This window comes from Antrostomus carolinensis, unplaced genomic scaffold (genome assembly GCF_000700745.2).
Source record: "Antrostomus carolinensis isolate BGI_N321 unplaced genomic scaffold, ASM70074v2 scaffold723, whole genome shotgun sequence".
Classification (NCBI taxonomy): Eukaryota; Metazoa; Chordata; class Aves; order Caprimulgiformes; family Caprimulgidae; genus Antrostomus; species Antrostomus carolinensis.
The window spans coordinates 22,443-38,906 of NW_010304216.1; the positions used below are offsets into that span (position 1 = coordinate 22,443).

The 16,464-nt window shown below is 39.8% G+C and overlaps 1 protein-coding gene across 2 annotated transcripts in view; it reads left to right on the plus strand.

The window, feature by feature from the left end:
• AQP9 (aquaporin 9) overlaps positions 1-16,126 on the plus strand; it is a 27,720-nt gene extending 11,594 nt beyond the window's left edge. For both annotated transcript variants that reach the window (XM_010164346.2, XM_010164345.2), the window contains 5 exons: positions 1,480-1,606; positions 6,030-6,167; positions 8,583-8,701; positions 10,338-10,555; positions 15,789-16,126. In XM_010164346.2, coding sequence (XP_010162648.1) covers positions 1,480-1,606; positions 6,030-6,167; positions 8,583-8,701; positions 10,338-10,555; positions 15,789-15,951 — 765 coding nt within the window. In that variant the 3' untranslated portion in view covers positions 15,952-16,126. The remainder of the gene's footprint in view (positions 1-1,479; positions 1,607-6,029; positions 6,168-8,582; positions 8,702-10,337; positions 10,556-15,788) is intronic.
• Positions 16,127-16,464: the final 338 nt, after the last annotated feature.

Below are 16,464 nucleotides of genomic sequence, written 5' to 3' on the forward strand. Positions count from 1 at the left end.
TGTTTAAATTGCATCTATTCTAGCAGGACTTGCTTGTTAAACTTCAGTCACCAAATCTTTTTGGTACAGTCTATTTCTAAGGCAGGAGAGATTTTTCCCGTTACATTGCAGTTTCTGAATGCAACCACCTTGCAACTGAAAGCATTTCTAAAATAACAAAATTTTATGTATTCAAATATGTATAGCTGAGAAGAATATTTGCAATACAGTAATGGCAGAACACTAAAGCAAAGCAAGGAGATTAATCAAAGCAACTGCATTAGCTAAGATGGAATGATTTTATAGGAAGAAAAAAAATCAGATTCCAATGTACCATCAAAGAAGGAATATATATATAATATATATATTCAATTTAATATCAAAGTAATTAAGATTACTCAAGGTAAATCTACTCACATCCCAGAAACAGTATGATTCAGATCACTTATACTTGCAAAGAAGTGGAAGATTTCAGACTATAGATTGTATTTGATATCTTTCAGAATGTTGAGTCCTTATTCAGCAAAGCACTTGGGCTTATATTTAAAAAGGAGATTTTCAAAGACACAAATTGATTTATGGCAGAAACAGATCAGCTAGTCTATCTTAAACTAAAGATGGTCTGTGCCTTTGAAAATCTTCCCTACCAACTTTAATAGGACATAAACATATACTTGAAGCTAAGAATTGTGCTCCACAGCCAGAGCTCCTCTCCTTTTCCCTAGAACATAGCCTGCACTCAGTTTTTGCAGAAAGCCAGTTGAGCATGGCAAAAGGAGAATTAACACTTCAGGAGTATAAGTAACCACTTATTTTTAAATCTTTCTGAATTATGAAGCTACAAACATTATTTGCCTCATTTCACCAGGATTTGCCCTATCTTCTCTTTTTTTTGCCTTGGTCCATAATTCTCAGAATTTCCACTTATTGTATCAGTTTAAAATAAACTGTGTTAAGGTCTAACAGTTCATATTTTGATAAAGCAATATATGATATCAAGGCAGCATAACAGTAACACACACTCTAAACTCCAGAAAGTTGTCTCATTCTAGAGTTTCAACATTAAACATTAAAAGCTGTTTGAACTACCTTTCATAACTTTTATACTATTTTTTACATTGCTTATAACAACAACGTGGAAACGAAAACTTGCCACACAGAATTAATTCCCTCTTCACTTTCAGATGCAGAGATTTGTTGCCGAGCTTGTGAGATCTTGTTTAGGCTCCAAGTTCTGATCTGTATCCCATCACTGTGCCTGAAAACTGTTTTCTGGGGGGAGAGAGGTCCTTATTAGCAGACATTCTTCCTGGTCACAGAGCAGGGGAAAATAAAGAGCAAATACAACAATGGCACACATGCCACTAATCTCAAATTCTAGCATTGTTTCAGTATTTAACAACATTTTCAGCTATACCGAGACAGCAACAGGAGTTGCAAACTAACCAATAAGATTTGACAGACACACTCACAGTTTTACATTTCTCTTTTAAAATGCAGGCACTTGGATGTGGGTGTGTGGGACAGGCTGTCCTCAGCCGAGGAGCCCATGGTGGGCCCATGACAGTATCAGTTGGATTTGCAATGGCAGTCACCATAGCAGTATATGTGTCTGGGGGTGTTTCTGGTAAGTGACTTTCTCATATAGTATTTATTGCCACATTTTTTTGTGTTCTCCTTTTTTCCTTCTGTTCTTTGTGTTTGACAAATTCTTCTACCAAACCCTGATCTGAGCTAGAGTACAAAACCTGGCAGACCTATGACAGGCAGTAGCAAGTCTGCTCCTGTCTGTTTGTTTATTCATGGAAACAGCAGTTCACAGAATGCAAAAAGATTCAATACTAGATACACACTTTGTGATACACTGTCAAGGTACTGTCATTGCCTCTTTGTTTCTGCTATAACATTTCTTCAATGTATATTGGTCAGGATCTCTCTTTTGTCTGTAGCTGGGCTAACTAATCAGTGTCTGCATGTGCCATATTGGATGGTGCTTTGTCTCCTATTTCCACCATTCATTTTGGCCAAATTAATATCAAGAACATTAGCATAACTGCTTTTAACATTTAAATTCTCCCTTTAAAACAGAAAATGATGGGTTGTAATGCACAGTATAATACACAGAATATACACAATACTCTGTGTTGTGTGTGGAGTTTATATTGCCCTCTTAAAGCAATGGTGCCCTTGTACTCCAGTTCTTATAGAGGAATTTCTTACCATTCATAAAGAGGGTAAAATTGATCTGGGCAGGTATCTCTAGGTATAAGTAGGCCATAATAAATAGTTGCTAGAGTAGAAATTACTGTGGCTAGTCTTCTCTTTTACAGAGATATCATGCATGAGGAGATTTCCAAGTTCACATTAGAAAGCGCTCAAGGTACTGCAAAACAGGCAGTCTTGTTACTGTCATTGAAACAGAGCAGAATGGTTCCTTAATAAAGCACAAAATTAATTCAGCAGTACATTCCTATTATCTGAACAACTGTAAGCTACAGCGCTTGGTTTACGTGTAGGCAGGTAAACTCCTCTAATGTAATCTCGTGAAAAAAACCCTGTAAAGACACTAACCTGTCCTATATTTCCATCTTCAAGGGACATTAATCTCTATTATATAGAAGATTAGTGTTCACTCCCAGCATGGCAGAGCAGTTGCAGATATTGCAGTATTGTGCTTCCTGTGTTTTTCCCATGACAAAGGATTCTGCATGCAGTGCATTTTCTCTGTGAAAGAACAGGAACAGATATTTCAATAGGCTGTGACTATCCAACATCTGATTACTAGTGGACACTTTAGAATATCACTTCCTACATAGAATTTGTCAGCAAATTCTGTGGCTTTTTGGCCATAAAGTCTCATGTTTAAGTACTGCTAAAATACTTTGCATTTGTTCTTTATGAAATTCTAAATTCATGGTAACATAAAATATATAGTCTGCACACTTGGTGATTTTGAGCTCTTTTATCTAGGAAAAGTTCCCTTTTTGCTTTTCCTCCAATTTTCTTCAATGTCTAGATAATTCCCCACCATTTTTTCCAACTTACCATTTCAAACAAACTCATGAGTGGGATCACTGCAGCTACAAAAGAATGGGGAACACATTGTCCAAAGACGCCTTTTTTTTTTTTTTTTTTTTTTTTAACCAGGAAACTACCAGTGGCACAGGAACCAAGAATCTTTTAGCTCCCCTATGTCAGCATGAGAGTCTTCAACTAGACGTTTCCTTTCCAGATTTAATGTTAATCAGACATCTCTAATATTATCAGGACTTGTCCTGGCCATCATAATCACCCTGTATTATATACAGGTGGGGAACAATATTAGGTGTTGAAAGAAAGGAAAATTATTCATTCCAGCCAGAGTAAAGAACAAATGACAAGACAACAATTTATCAAAATTCACATAAAGGGCTATTAAATAAGGTGCCATCCATCTATTCGCTCCATGGTGAAGAATTTGAAACACAGTGAGGAATTCAAAGTTAATTCAAGACTGGTGTTACTAGGTCAGAGTTTTGGAAATGATACAAAGAAGGTTTTATCCAGCTTGTTATCTGTGTTTGTCAGTTCATTATGTATCAAAGGTGCCTGGATTTCATAAGATAATGACTCACTGACCTGAAGTGCAAGCAAACACAGAAACTGTACATAGAGGCCTTCTCTCCATCACTAGCATTTGACAGACAAAGGTCACACTCTTTTAGTTATTTTATTAAGCCAAAGGCCATTTTTCCTGATAACCATACAGGCTGAAATGAGACTTTACCTGGAAGTTAAGCGATGGATCTGCTATTTCCTTGCAAAACTTGGGTTTTACTGTGGATGGATCTGCTATGTCCTTGCAAAACTTGGGTTTTACTGTACTTTTACTGTGGAGTACTGTTCCATCTGCTTATTTATTTGTAAAAAAAATTGACGTTTTCCAAAATCACTCAACACTTCTTTCCATGTTGTTTAAAGATGTTGAGGGAAGTGATTAGCTAGCATGTGACATAATAATAAATATATTTTAGAAACTAAAATTGTCACAAAGAATTTCAATATTGCTGAAATATTTTCCATGTGTGAGTTTAGGTGTAGCTACACCTAAATACAAAGGAAGGAAATTCCACAGGAAATAGAACTCTCTGTTTCAGCACAGCTCCTTTATCAGTTTCCTTCTCATGGACCTTTCTGCAGGGTGTAAGAGCTTGATGAAAATGTGTGATGAAGAACTACACACTGCTGTCCCCAGATCCCATCTGGGCATAGCTCTCCAGCAGTCAGTGTGAAGCTGGACAGCCCTGCCATTATTTTATTTTATAGAATTATAGAATGGTTTGGACTGGAAGGGACTTTTAAAGGTCAACTAGTCCAAACCCCCTGCAGTGAGCAGGAACATCTTCAACTAGATTGGGCTGCTCAGAGCCCTGTCCAGCCTGACTTTCAATGTTTCCAGGGATGGGGCTTCCCCACCTCTCTGGGCAACCTGTGCCAGTGCTTCACCGCTCTCATTGTAAAAAATGACTTCCTTATATCTAGTATAAATCTCCCCTCTTTTAGTTTAAAACCATTACCCCTTATTCTATCACCACAGGCCCTGATAAAAAGTTTGTACTCATCTTTCTTGTAGGCCTCCTTTAAGTATTAAAAGGCCACAAATAAGGTCTCCTCAGAACCTGCTCTTCTCCAGGCTGAACAACTCACAACTCTCTCAGCCTTTCTTCACAAGAGAGGTGTTCCATCCCTCTGATCATTTTTGTGGCCTCCTCTGGACATGCTTCAACAGGTCCATGCCTTTATTGTGCTGAGGACTCCAGAGCTGGACACAGTACTCCAGGTCGGGTCTCACCAGAGCAGGGAATCACCTCAGAGGGGCAGAATCCCCTCCCTCAACCTGCTGACCATGCTTCTTTTTATGCAGCCCAGGGTATGGTTAGCCTTCTGGGCTGTGAATGCACATTCCTGGCTGATGTCCAGCTTTTCATCTACCAGTACCTCCAAGTCCTCTGCAGGGCTGCTCTCAGTGCCTTCATCCCCCAGCCTGTACTGATACTGGGGACTGCCCCAACCCAGGTGTGTGACCTTGCACTCAGCCTTGTTGAACTTCATGAAGGTTCACACGGACCAATTTCTCAAGTTTGTCCAGGTCCCTCTGTATGGCATCCCATCTCTAAGATGTATAAATCGCACCACTCAGCTTGGTGTCATCAGCAAACTTGCTGAGGGTGCAGTCGATCCCACTGTCTATGTCACTGATGAAGATATTAAATAGTACTGGTCCCAGTACAGACCCCTGAGGGACACCGCTTGTCACCAGTCTTCATCTGGACATTGAGCTGTTGAACAGTACCCACTGGATGCAATCACCCAACCAATTGCTCATCCACTGAACATTCCACCCATCAAATCCACATCCCTCCAATTTAAAGAGAAGGAAGTTGTGGGAGACCATGTAAAAGGTCTTATGGAAGTCCAGATAGATTATGTCCATAGCTCAATGTTAAATCCGTAGCTCTTATGTTCATGAAAACTTGAGTTAGTTCCTAAGTAACCTCAGGCTGAAGACAAGGACATAAACATGACTTAAATCCAGGGTACCCCAGATCTGCCTCAAGCTATTCAATCAAGTCAGTAATAGTCCTTAATCTTAATAGCCACTTGCTAAACTGAATGAACGTTCTGCTGCCCCACTCCTCCCTTAAAAATAAAAAGCCAAAGCCCTTGAGACAATACGTGCAGAACAATGGACCCTCACATCACAACCGATAGGGCAGATTTAGGCTTTTTCTAGAAAAAGTTAGCTATAGATTATATATTGCAGGACAGCAGTCTGACAAATAGCACAGTCTGCAGACATCAAGAGGGAAGTTGGATCTTGGTGGATACTGGCTTCCCTCCCCCCAAACTTCATCCAACTTGTTTCAGTTTAACTACAGTCAAGCATTTAATTGCAAAATAACATCTAGGAAAGCATGTACTACTCCCGTGCTCAAATGTGCCCACATTTTTACAAATCCTTCACCTATTCTTATGTATCCATAAAACTTAGTTTGTGATTTATTTTTCAGGTGGTCACATAAACCCGGCTGTTTCATTAGCCATGTGTGTGACTGGAAGATTAAAATGGACCAAATTACCAATTTACATATTAGCACAACTCCTGGGAGCATTTGTTGGAGCAGCGGCTGTCTTTGGGATTTATTACGGTGAGTACACCCTTAGACATGCTCACAGGACAAACTAGAGGTCAGGCAGTCTCTAAGGCCCCCATTTTTCAATGAATGCCAAGCAGGCAGAGAACTCTGTTCACACAGGGCTAATGGCAGGACTAAAGCTAAAGCCATAAAGAAGAAAAAAAGAAAGCATAAAGAGTTTGAAGAAAAAAAGGCTCAAACATTCCATGTATCCTACAACTTTTCTGAAACACTAATACTCCAGGAAATGTTCTGAAATTTAGAAAAGTTATTCATGGGAAATCAGATACTTTGAGATCATGTATTTCTCAGTAAGGATTTTAAATTACTTAATAGCCAGGATACAGGGCTATTCATCTTCCAAGCAAATTAGAAACATTAAAGACCTGATCCAAGTGCCTGTAGGCAAGTATCACCAACATCGTTCATTGAGGTTACAGGATATGAGATCAAGTCCCTCCAGACTAAACTTCAGACCACCTTTGAAAGGTAGTTCTCCAAGGCAATGAACTCCAGGTACAGTGATAAAGGGGTCACATACTAGAGGCGGGATGGAGGGGGGAAGATTACTCCTATCCTTGAGGCATATTTCTTTTACACGGTGTGCCACAAAGGGAAAAAAACTTAGTAACAGACTCCCTGACTTGATGAATCTGCTCAGTCAGATCAGTTGCTTCAATCACCTACTCCAAAACTCTGCTTCTACTGTCCCAGCGCATCTCCTCCAAAGCCTCTCCCTTTATAGGCATTATGTCTGCAGACAGTGCTGGATCTAGGAGCAACAGAGGAAAAATTAAAATGGAAATGCTTGTTGTATATCAGCTAGGTGCTCGGTACCAGTAGTAATCACAAACAGAAGACCCTTTAGGAACTGCGGTAATTGTTCCTGAAGTTTGGTGGGGTCTGTTTGTTTGGGGTTTGGGCCAGGGGAGTTGTTTGTTTGTTTTAGTGTTGCAATTTGGAAACTCAGATTCCAGAACAGGAATTCCACCTGAATCTAGGTCCTCCTCAAACCAGACAGCCAGGATTAGGGCTGTAGCCAGGATGCAGCAGTACATCAGCATGCACATGCTTCTAACGGCGATTCACTGTGCTCTGCCAAAGGGTAACAGTAGGACAGGGAGCCAAGATAGGGAACATAAAGATGGGGAACTTAGAGCTAGGATTAGGAACTTCTCCCTGTTATTCAGGAGTGCAGGATTTTCTCATATCCCTATCTCTGCTTAAGTACTTTGCCCTTTTCTTGTTCTTATTAATTCCCAAACCTATTCTGTAATTTTTCCTTCGTACAACTTGCAGGAGCATCCTGTGCTAATTGGGGTCCACTGAAAACTCACTGGTAGAAAAACAGATGTAGGAGCTTAACACCTCTGTCTTCCCCATACACACATACTTGAGCCAGGTGCTTTCATTTTCCACGATACTCCTGAAAAAGTGATAGAAAATATATATATGCTAGGCTGATGAACATGAGGCCTTTCTAAAGGTGTACAAAGTAATTCACAGCTGAGAAATTTTCTTTTCCTTATCCTTCCCCCCCCCCCAAAATTTTCCTTTCCCCCCCCCCCCCCCCCCCAATAGTTAAATGCAACAAAATAATATGACACTGCAAATGAGAAGGCCTGACCAAAGTAAACAACTAAAGATTCTCTGCACCCATGTTGTGGCCTTAAGCAAAGCTAGAAAGGAGAAATAGAGTTGTCTGCTAGCTCTAGAGAAGCTAACCGTCTTCACCATGACTTCCACGGGAAATGAAGAGCTGTTTCTTTACTCACAAGGATCACCTCATTACTGGGTCCACTAGTGAAGTAAAGGCATCATGTTTATTATTCACGTCTGTCTATGCAGATTTTTGAGTGCTTCATCTTAGTGTCTCCCTACTTCTAACATTTCAGGGCTTGCCAAGGCAGCAAATTATTTTGACACAGAAATCATATTATACTATTTAAAATATGCTTTAAATATACTAACATAAATATACATGTATTTACAATACACATAAATATTAACAATATATATAAAATACATCAACTTAAATATACTAAGAACTGAAGTTTTGGGGCTAGCCTCTCCCTTCATATCTTGGATGACTAACACAGCAGTTGGGTGTAAAGCCCATGCTGAGTAAAAAATTCAAACTCCTTTAGAAGAGGAGGTCTCTCAGGAGAGCTCATTCCCAGAAGTTGTCATTGCACAACTGTCAAATGGAATAGCAGTAATTCCTGGTGGCTGGGAATCCACAACAGTACGATCAGGGTGCTATGCATTTTTCAAGGCATCATGCCAAATATAGCACCCCTTACTGAATAATACAACTATCAGTTTCAGTTGAGAATGTGAAGTTCACAGACCTATCGCATATAATCTGGTCCTAGAAAACCTAGTGTGCATGGAGAAGTGAAACCAGGTAATGGCTGTTTTCTATAGATGCCTTTATGGAGTATAGCAATGGAACATTTGAAGTCACAGGACCTAATGCAACAGCACATATCTTTGCAACATATCCAGCTCCATATCTGTCCCTCATAAATGGATTTGCAGATCAGGTAAGTGCATTTGCTGTCTTGATTCTACAAATTAAACATACTGAAAACGGTAAAACCAAGCAGTAAAAAAAAACAAAACAAAAAAATAATCTCTAATGAGTATGATAAATCTCACTGTTTTGGTCATACATCACTGTACAACAGCAATAAGAATGCAATGCTGTTTGCAGGGGTTACAGTTTAGTCATATATTACAAGCAAGATAATTTGAAGTTGTTCTTTCCACATACATCATATTAATTGTTGCACTCTACATGTCTTTAATGCAATATCTATAAGAAGTTTTCCCCAGTGTAAATCAGTGTTTCTCCATAAACTTCAGCAGAGCTATGTCAATTTTCATCAAAAGCCAGCCCATTTTGTTGACCTATTTTTCCTTAAGTAATGCTTAAGCAGCCAGTTTAACACACCTTGAACAAGCTGAGTTTTCTGCTACCACAAGCTTCCTCTCTTACTTTCTCTTTGCAAATAGATGTTATTTTTCAAATTACTGAATCTGAAAAAAAATCCACTTTATTTCCAAGCTGTATTCTCTAATCCCTCTTATCCAACAGTGAAAAATTAAGTTTCATATCTTCTATCTACTTCTACTCATTTTACCTGTCTTCCTTAGGCATACATGAAATAAACACTGCCTAAGTAAGCTACAAAAAAATAGGGATTGCTGGAGCACAGGCATTTCTTATGTAAAGAAACTGAAGATTGTGAAATCAAAAAAATCCAAACAATGTTTTGAATTTTTTAAAGAAAATAATTCTGATTTTTGCTTTAGATCAGTCAGACTTTTCCATAAGATCTTTTCACCCATGGATGTTTTAAAACAAAATTTAAAACAGGTGAAATAAAAAAAAAAAAAAATATCAGAACTCCCAAATTTCAACTTCTTTAAATCAATATAGAGACTGAATGTTTTGACATTGCTGAAACTTTTGCCTGTTTTCCCCCTAAGTTAATTATTAGCAAAATTGACATTTACAAAGCATTTGATTTAAGCAGAGCAGCACTTCCATCAAAGTAGTTCCAAGAAAATTTCCTTCCTCAGCTCAATTAGCAGATCCAATACAGAGTTCACATTACAGTTACATGTGCAATCTAAATTTCAGCAATTCCTAGTTTTTTAGCTGTTCAGTTTTGACTTTGTAGATTTCAATTTTTCCTCCTGACATTATGCAATACGTGGATAAAGAGGTGCATATTTAGTCTAATTTGTCAGTGTAAGCTACAGTCACATAAAATAGTTTTATATCAATGTAACTGATTGTATTGGCATAGTAGAACTACCAAAAATCAGGTAAATTGAACTGTTAAATTGGTAGGAAAAAATGTGGAAACAAAGCATCAGATCTCACACAGGAGGAGCATTTGAAGTCCTCTATTCTTTCCACACCACGTTGTTGCAGATTTATTTTTTTTTCCACGTGTCCTTAGCACATTTCTTGTCTTTTTCTTTCAGCACAAACTTCTCACTACTGTGAAGGAGACAGGCACTGGATTCCAATTTTTTTTACCCTGTATAGTGGGATAAATCTAAATAGCAGCTCTAAGCCACCACAATCCACAGAGCTTCCATGGCCTCTCTTCGTTATTGGAAGGAATCTGCACATTTATTTAATATTCTCTTCTTTGCATTGGCCAGGTGATGTCAACAGCTGTTCTTCTTCTGGCTATATTTGCTATTTTTGACACCAGAAATAACAGCGTACCAAAGGGCCTGGAGCCAATCGTAGTGGGACTTCTTATAATTGTTCTTACTTGCTCCTTGGGAATGAACAGTGGCTGTGCCATGAACCCGGCCAGGGATCTAGGCCCAAGGCTCTTCACAGCCATCGCAGGATGGGGAATGGAAGTATTCACGTAAGTATGCCTGGATATGAAGTAAAATGCTCTTGACTAAAATTGCTTCTTAGGAAAGTAAGATCCTGATTCAACATGGTACCAAGTCATACTTTATATACATATAGGTAATTCTTTGCATACCAGAAGAAGCTATTTGTGCACTTTAAGCCAGACATCCTCTAGGAACTGGGCTTTAAAAAGGATTTCCTGCTCCTGGGGCAAATCAAACATGCATTATCTCTAATATCAACCACTGTTTCAGGCAGACCCTTCCCAAAATATTAGAGATTCTTAGAGGCCACTGAAAATATAAGAGTGCTTTCTTCTCTTGTCCTGCAGCTTTCAGAAAAAAAAAATGAAATCGTGAGAGTTAGGTGGGAATATTTATTGGGTGCAGTAAAAAACACAGACATATCGGATTGATTTAGCCTATTATTACTACTGAGTTATTGCAGAAATATACAACAAGCTAAAAGCCTGACTTCCTGCCTGGGAGTGAAGGAGTGAATGAAAGCAAGCTCCCTTCATTTTCCCACATTTCAGAGCACACTCTCAAATCCCTGTGCATGCATGTGTGCACGCACACACACACGCTTTTGGCTGGCCAAATGCATAGCTAATCAGTTGCACATCAAATCTACAGCTTACACATACCCAGTGTAAAAGGCACTCTGGGATATCTAAGTAAGAGTAATCTGTCATCAGGAGGTAGGTCTTTTGGTTTATTTTTGTATGACTTGTTTTTCCAGTTATTTACAAGTAGGAATCCCCAGAAGTATTGTAGACCTCTATAGAGCTCTGGTTAATAGAGATTTCATTTTAGCTACTTCACCAAGTACAAATATTCTGTATTTATTTAGTATGACTTCCATCTACACAAATCACGTGCCTTAGTAGAGGACAGCAGTAGTAAAGCTTTTCTGATACAAAAAAGCTAGGTACAGAGCATAGAAGCAGCGGGCACAGTCATGCCATAGGCCAGATCCAAAGCTCAGATGTAACACAGCTCTGGTGAGCCACTGGCAGGAGGTCAGCTCTCTACCCCTATTACGTCTAAACTTTTCCTCCCCAGCAGGTCTTACCACTGTACCATTAGACTGTATTTTTTTTTTTTCCCCCCAAACAGCAGCATACAGAGTAACATCCCACACCTAGGATTCTCCTCTCTCCTGCCTATTTAATTATAAGCTGTTGTTGACTATGATGTTAATTATAGTGTCATGTGCTATAATCCATAATATACTATGAAGTTGGCTATTCCATTTTTTAAAATGTTTGGAAGCCTGCTTGTAGTGTGGTCTAGTCATAGACCACCTCCTCTCCAGAAGGTCCTACTCATTTACATTTAAGAAACGACAGGAAAACTTTGTTTGTACCAACATGGTCTCTTCCCTAATTTAGTTTTAGGATTTATTACACAGAGAGGAAACACATCCCCACTGTAAAGACTATACTAAGAAATTTTAAAATGTGAACATAAAATGAGATAGGAGATGTCTCGTCATTGCCAGAATAAACTTACAGCAGTCTCAGTGATGCATAAATTAAGGAAGCAGTCTTCCTCCCTTCCTTCAGTTATAAGGCTACAGCTATAACAAAGTTCAAGGGAAAGATACAACAGGAATATGTTCTCATCTATTTACAGCACAGATCCAAGTGGGACTTAGGAAGAACTTAAGCTTTGTTAGGTAGCCGGAAGCTTTGGATCAGTTACAGGCCATGGGAGAAATCTGAATGATTCTAACCGGGATCCTGAACTGCCTGATGCTCTGCTGGCATTAGATGTGCATGACAGACTTAAGTGATGCAGCAATAGTTGACAGCTAACCCTTAGATGTCTCAGCTTAACTGGAATTCACAACCTTGCGGCAGGTTCTTAAGCTCTCTAGTAAAATGCATGCCCAAGAACCGAGACCTAAGCATGAAACCTCCTCAGTGACACAAGGGGAATGCTGTACAATCCAAGCAATAGGAAATACTGAAAAGATATCGAACATTAATTGGAGCGAGGATGGATGCATCTTACTAGGTGACTGTTCGGGTCAGTGAGCGTTCAAGTGCTGCCTAGAGGGCAGCCAAGGACCACCAGGAAGGCCTCACTTTGGAACAGATCAGATCAAGAAGGACAAGACTCTCCTAACATGCTGCTCCCAAGCAAATGCTCTAAACATGGAGATAATGGGTTCACAGGGGGGAAAAGCCCCTCTACCCTTCTTTGTGTTTGCAGGTCCAGTTCATTCTGGTTTTATCATGTTCTCACCATGGTGTGGTTTCCTTAACCAGTGCAACAGGTTTGCTTCGGTTAAAGGCTCCCATTAGAAGCTGTTCTGAGCAGGGGAAAGGGGGTGTCTGTCCACCGCCCTATAGAGAGGACCATTTTGCACACAATAGATGGAGTCAGCACTGTGGCCTGTGCCTGCAAACTGCTGCTCAGCCTGTTGGGATTAGGTGTCACAGGTGGCAACTGTCCCCAACTGTCCCCAGTAGTTGTTAGAGATAACTACTGATCTGAGAGACCTAAATGTTTCTAAAGGATTTGTCCTAAAACCATGGAGATAACCAAGAGTCTCTCTTAAGTACATGCTGAATATTCTAATAAGCTTAGGAAAAGTTTTGGGTAGTGAAGTTTTGTCTGTAGTGAGAAAAGAGCCAGAGCTTTCAGTACAAAGCTCTAGATTTTTACAAGCATAAAAGAGCATGAAACAGCCATGACAAAGCGAGAAACAGCTCTACGGAACAGCATTTCGCATCGGCATGTGAAGCTAGCCCTGGAGTACTTCACCCTGGAGTTTATTACGAGTTCCTCGGCACCTTCGCTGAGGCGGGGTGCGACTGGCCACGGCAGCAGAAGCACTTGCCGAGCTCGCTACTGGCGCTGCCAGAGCCGCCGGCGCGGTAACGCTGACACCTCGTGGCCGCCGGCCCCGCCGGGGACAAGTCACCCTGACTGAAGCAAACTGCATTTCGGGAAGGGTCAGGAGACGCACCTCTTGTCTGCACAGGGATTGGGATGGCAAAGGGGCCTCTGAAATACTTTCCATTCTTTCCGGAGCGCAGAACCCTAGCTGGCCACCTCCACACTGCTGAATACCTGAATTATCCAGCCATTTCCTACAGCAAACAGCAACAGCTCACCGTCCCGCAGCAGGTGCCTCGGTGAGAAATGTATTTGCAAGTCAAAAATGGGCCAGAGTTCCCAGTCCATGTAGCTTATATGCTGTAGATTCCTGGTAATGTTTGCAGCTAAACCAAAGTGCTGCTTGCCAGGCCTGTTCCAGTGCCTGCTCCATCCTACTCTGCCCAACAGCAAAACCACCTGATGATGACAAAGGCGTAACTGGACGTTTTCCAGCTGTAGGCTAGGGTAAAACTAGGGTATAAGGGAACTAATGGTACTTTGGTGAAGCTATCTGTGCTTGTCACAAAGAGTTCTTGCTCCTCTGTCAATGAAGGAGGATTGAGTCTCATGGAAACATGGAACTCAGCTGTGTCCTGATCTCATTTCAGCTTTGGCATCGCCCTCTATAAACACTTTACACCCATCATCCTAGCAGAGAGTGTCTAAAACACAGCTGAGAGCAGCTGCTGCACATAGAAGACATGATCTGAAGAAGGTCATGCAGGAGCCAACAAGGCACATGTCAGTTCACATATCAGAGAGAAATCTGCCAAGAGACACCTTCGTTGTATGCCCATGTACACACGTGGGCACACACAGATGCATGCAAGTACCTGATCTAGATTTTGTTGTGCTGATTATTTCAGTAAAACCTTAGTCCATGCTTGTGCCAGAAATTCAGGTGCTCAACAGACATTCATGACTCAACAACAAATCTATAAACTCAGTAGAACATTATCAGGAGTTATTTTATATCCTCAGGGCAAAATCTAAATCATTACAAAGGCAAAACAAGGCAAAACACATACAACCAAGGCATTTCTGAACAAGGAATAATGTTTTTGTCAGCAGGGCACCGTGAGATTAGCTCTGTTCTATTCTTGTGTTGTGATTTAACCACAAGTTCACTTCTGCATAAATCTTCACAACTCAGTGCTGAATAATTATCCTTACAGTTTAAAAATTCCCCTGGCAGCTTCCTGTAAAGTTTCTCTCACGGATTAATTTGTCCCTTTGTATTTCTGGGGGAAAAAAAAAAAAAAAGTTACTTCTCCATTTTCAATATGCATGAAATTGAGGTGGCTGAGTTTCCACTGCAGACTCACATATTCAATTAATACAGCAGTTATTGAATTAAAACACCTTCATGCACCAGGACAGTTAAGAAAGTCCATGCTCTGAAACCAACACTCAGTAATGCACTGTCTGAATGTGGACTTCCAGGAAAGGGAGAGCAATTCTACAAACCCAAGTCCCCTGCATAAAGAGTTTGTTATTTACTGTTTTATACCTTTTAATGGTGGACTTGTTTCTTTAAAAATGTTCATAAATCTACACATTGAAAATTAAATCCTAGTAATTGTGCAACATGACTGTAAACATTCCAGTGGAGCCAATATGCTGTGCTTCCTTACTGAACACAGCAATTCTAACAAAGATTGGATTTTATGTCTATAAAACTTCTAAACACTTATTTACCTCTTACTGAAAGACTCCACGTTTTAAACACAAAGACACTACATCATGAAATTTGAATCTGGACCACTCTAGTCACTTTACAGTCATTGTGTTTTATTGCATTCCTTAAGGCAAATACACTCAAAATCAAGTATAATCTATTATACTTGTCAAGAAGAACACTGTATACACTATTGCAGGCCTGAACCTGCAAATCTCCATGCAGATGAGATAATCCATTTTTGCAACATACATTTGCATTAATCACTCCTGAAAACCTATTCATGAGCATCTGGCAACAGCATCAGTCAAGATTGCTGTGCAATAAATATGTCCCAGTTCATTTCACTGTAAGTCAATGAAGCCCCTTTTCCACAAGGGAGAAATTATCCCCTGCCCCCAAAACAGCCAGGCAGTAAAGAGGCCTTATTTTCCAAGGTGCAAGTACAGCACATAAACCAACAGGCCTGGCGGGTGTTACGTAGCATTTCAATCACAACATGAGCAGGACAGACAGGGGTGTCATCCGTTTACAGAAAAGTGAGACAAAATAGAAAGGTCTACAGTATAGCAAGTGTCACACCACTGTATTTGTTCACTGTGAAATATAAAGTAGGGTGTTCGCTAGAGTAACAAATAATGATAATCCTTGGGTGTTTTTGTTTTGTCTTACAGGGCTGGAAATAATTGGTGGTGGGTCCCTGTAGTTGCACCTATGCTGGGAGGTGTACTTGGAGCAATGACCTATATTGTTTTTATTGAATTTCATCACTCGGATACTCAGCCAGGAGAAGAAAATGATCTATATGATAAATACGAACTGACCAACATGGAATAGGTGAAGAATTCTCTCTCATGTTGTTGTGTAGTTTTTATGCAAATGATTGTTTGGACCATTTTATAAAACCTATATGCCTCAAATAGAAATTCACATTTCAAAGCAGAAAATCTATATAGAAGACAAGTTCAAAACTCACCTCTTTCCATGAAACATCAGGCTGATCACATTCAAAACTGGGAACCTGGAGGTGGTAAGGGTAAATTGTTCTTTTTGTATGGCTTTCAGATCAAGTTATCTCTTAGATTAAATTGTAGTGAGATGATGCACTGACCTGTTAATTCAACACACATGATCTTAATCATGTTGCCTAATTAACCAAAAATAGATAAGATATTGTTACAAAACAGCATGCATAGGTAGTTAATTGGTTCAGTGCTGAATTAATGTGTAAGAGCACCGCTCACTTCTTATAGCCATTATTAAAGAATGGCTTGTCTGAAAATTAAAAACAATACCTAAATGTCAATTGAAGTAGTTTTAAATAACTTACTAAATTTTTATGGAGTCACT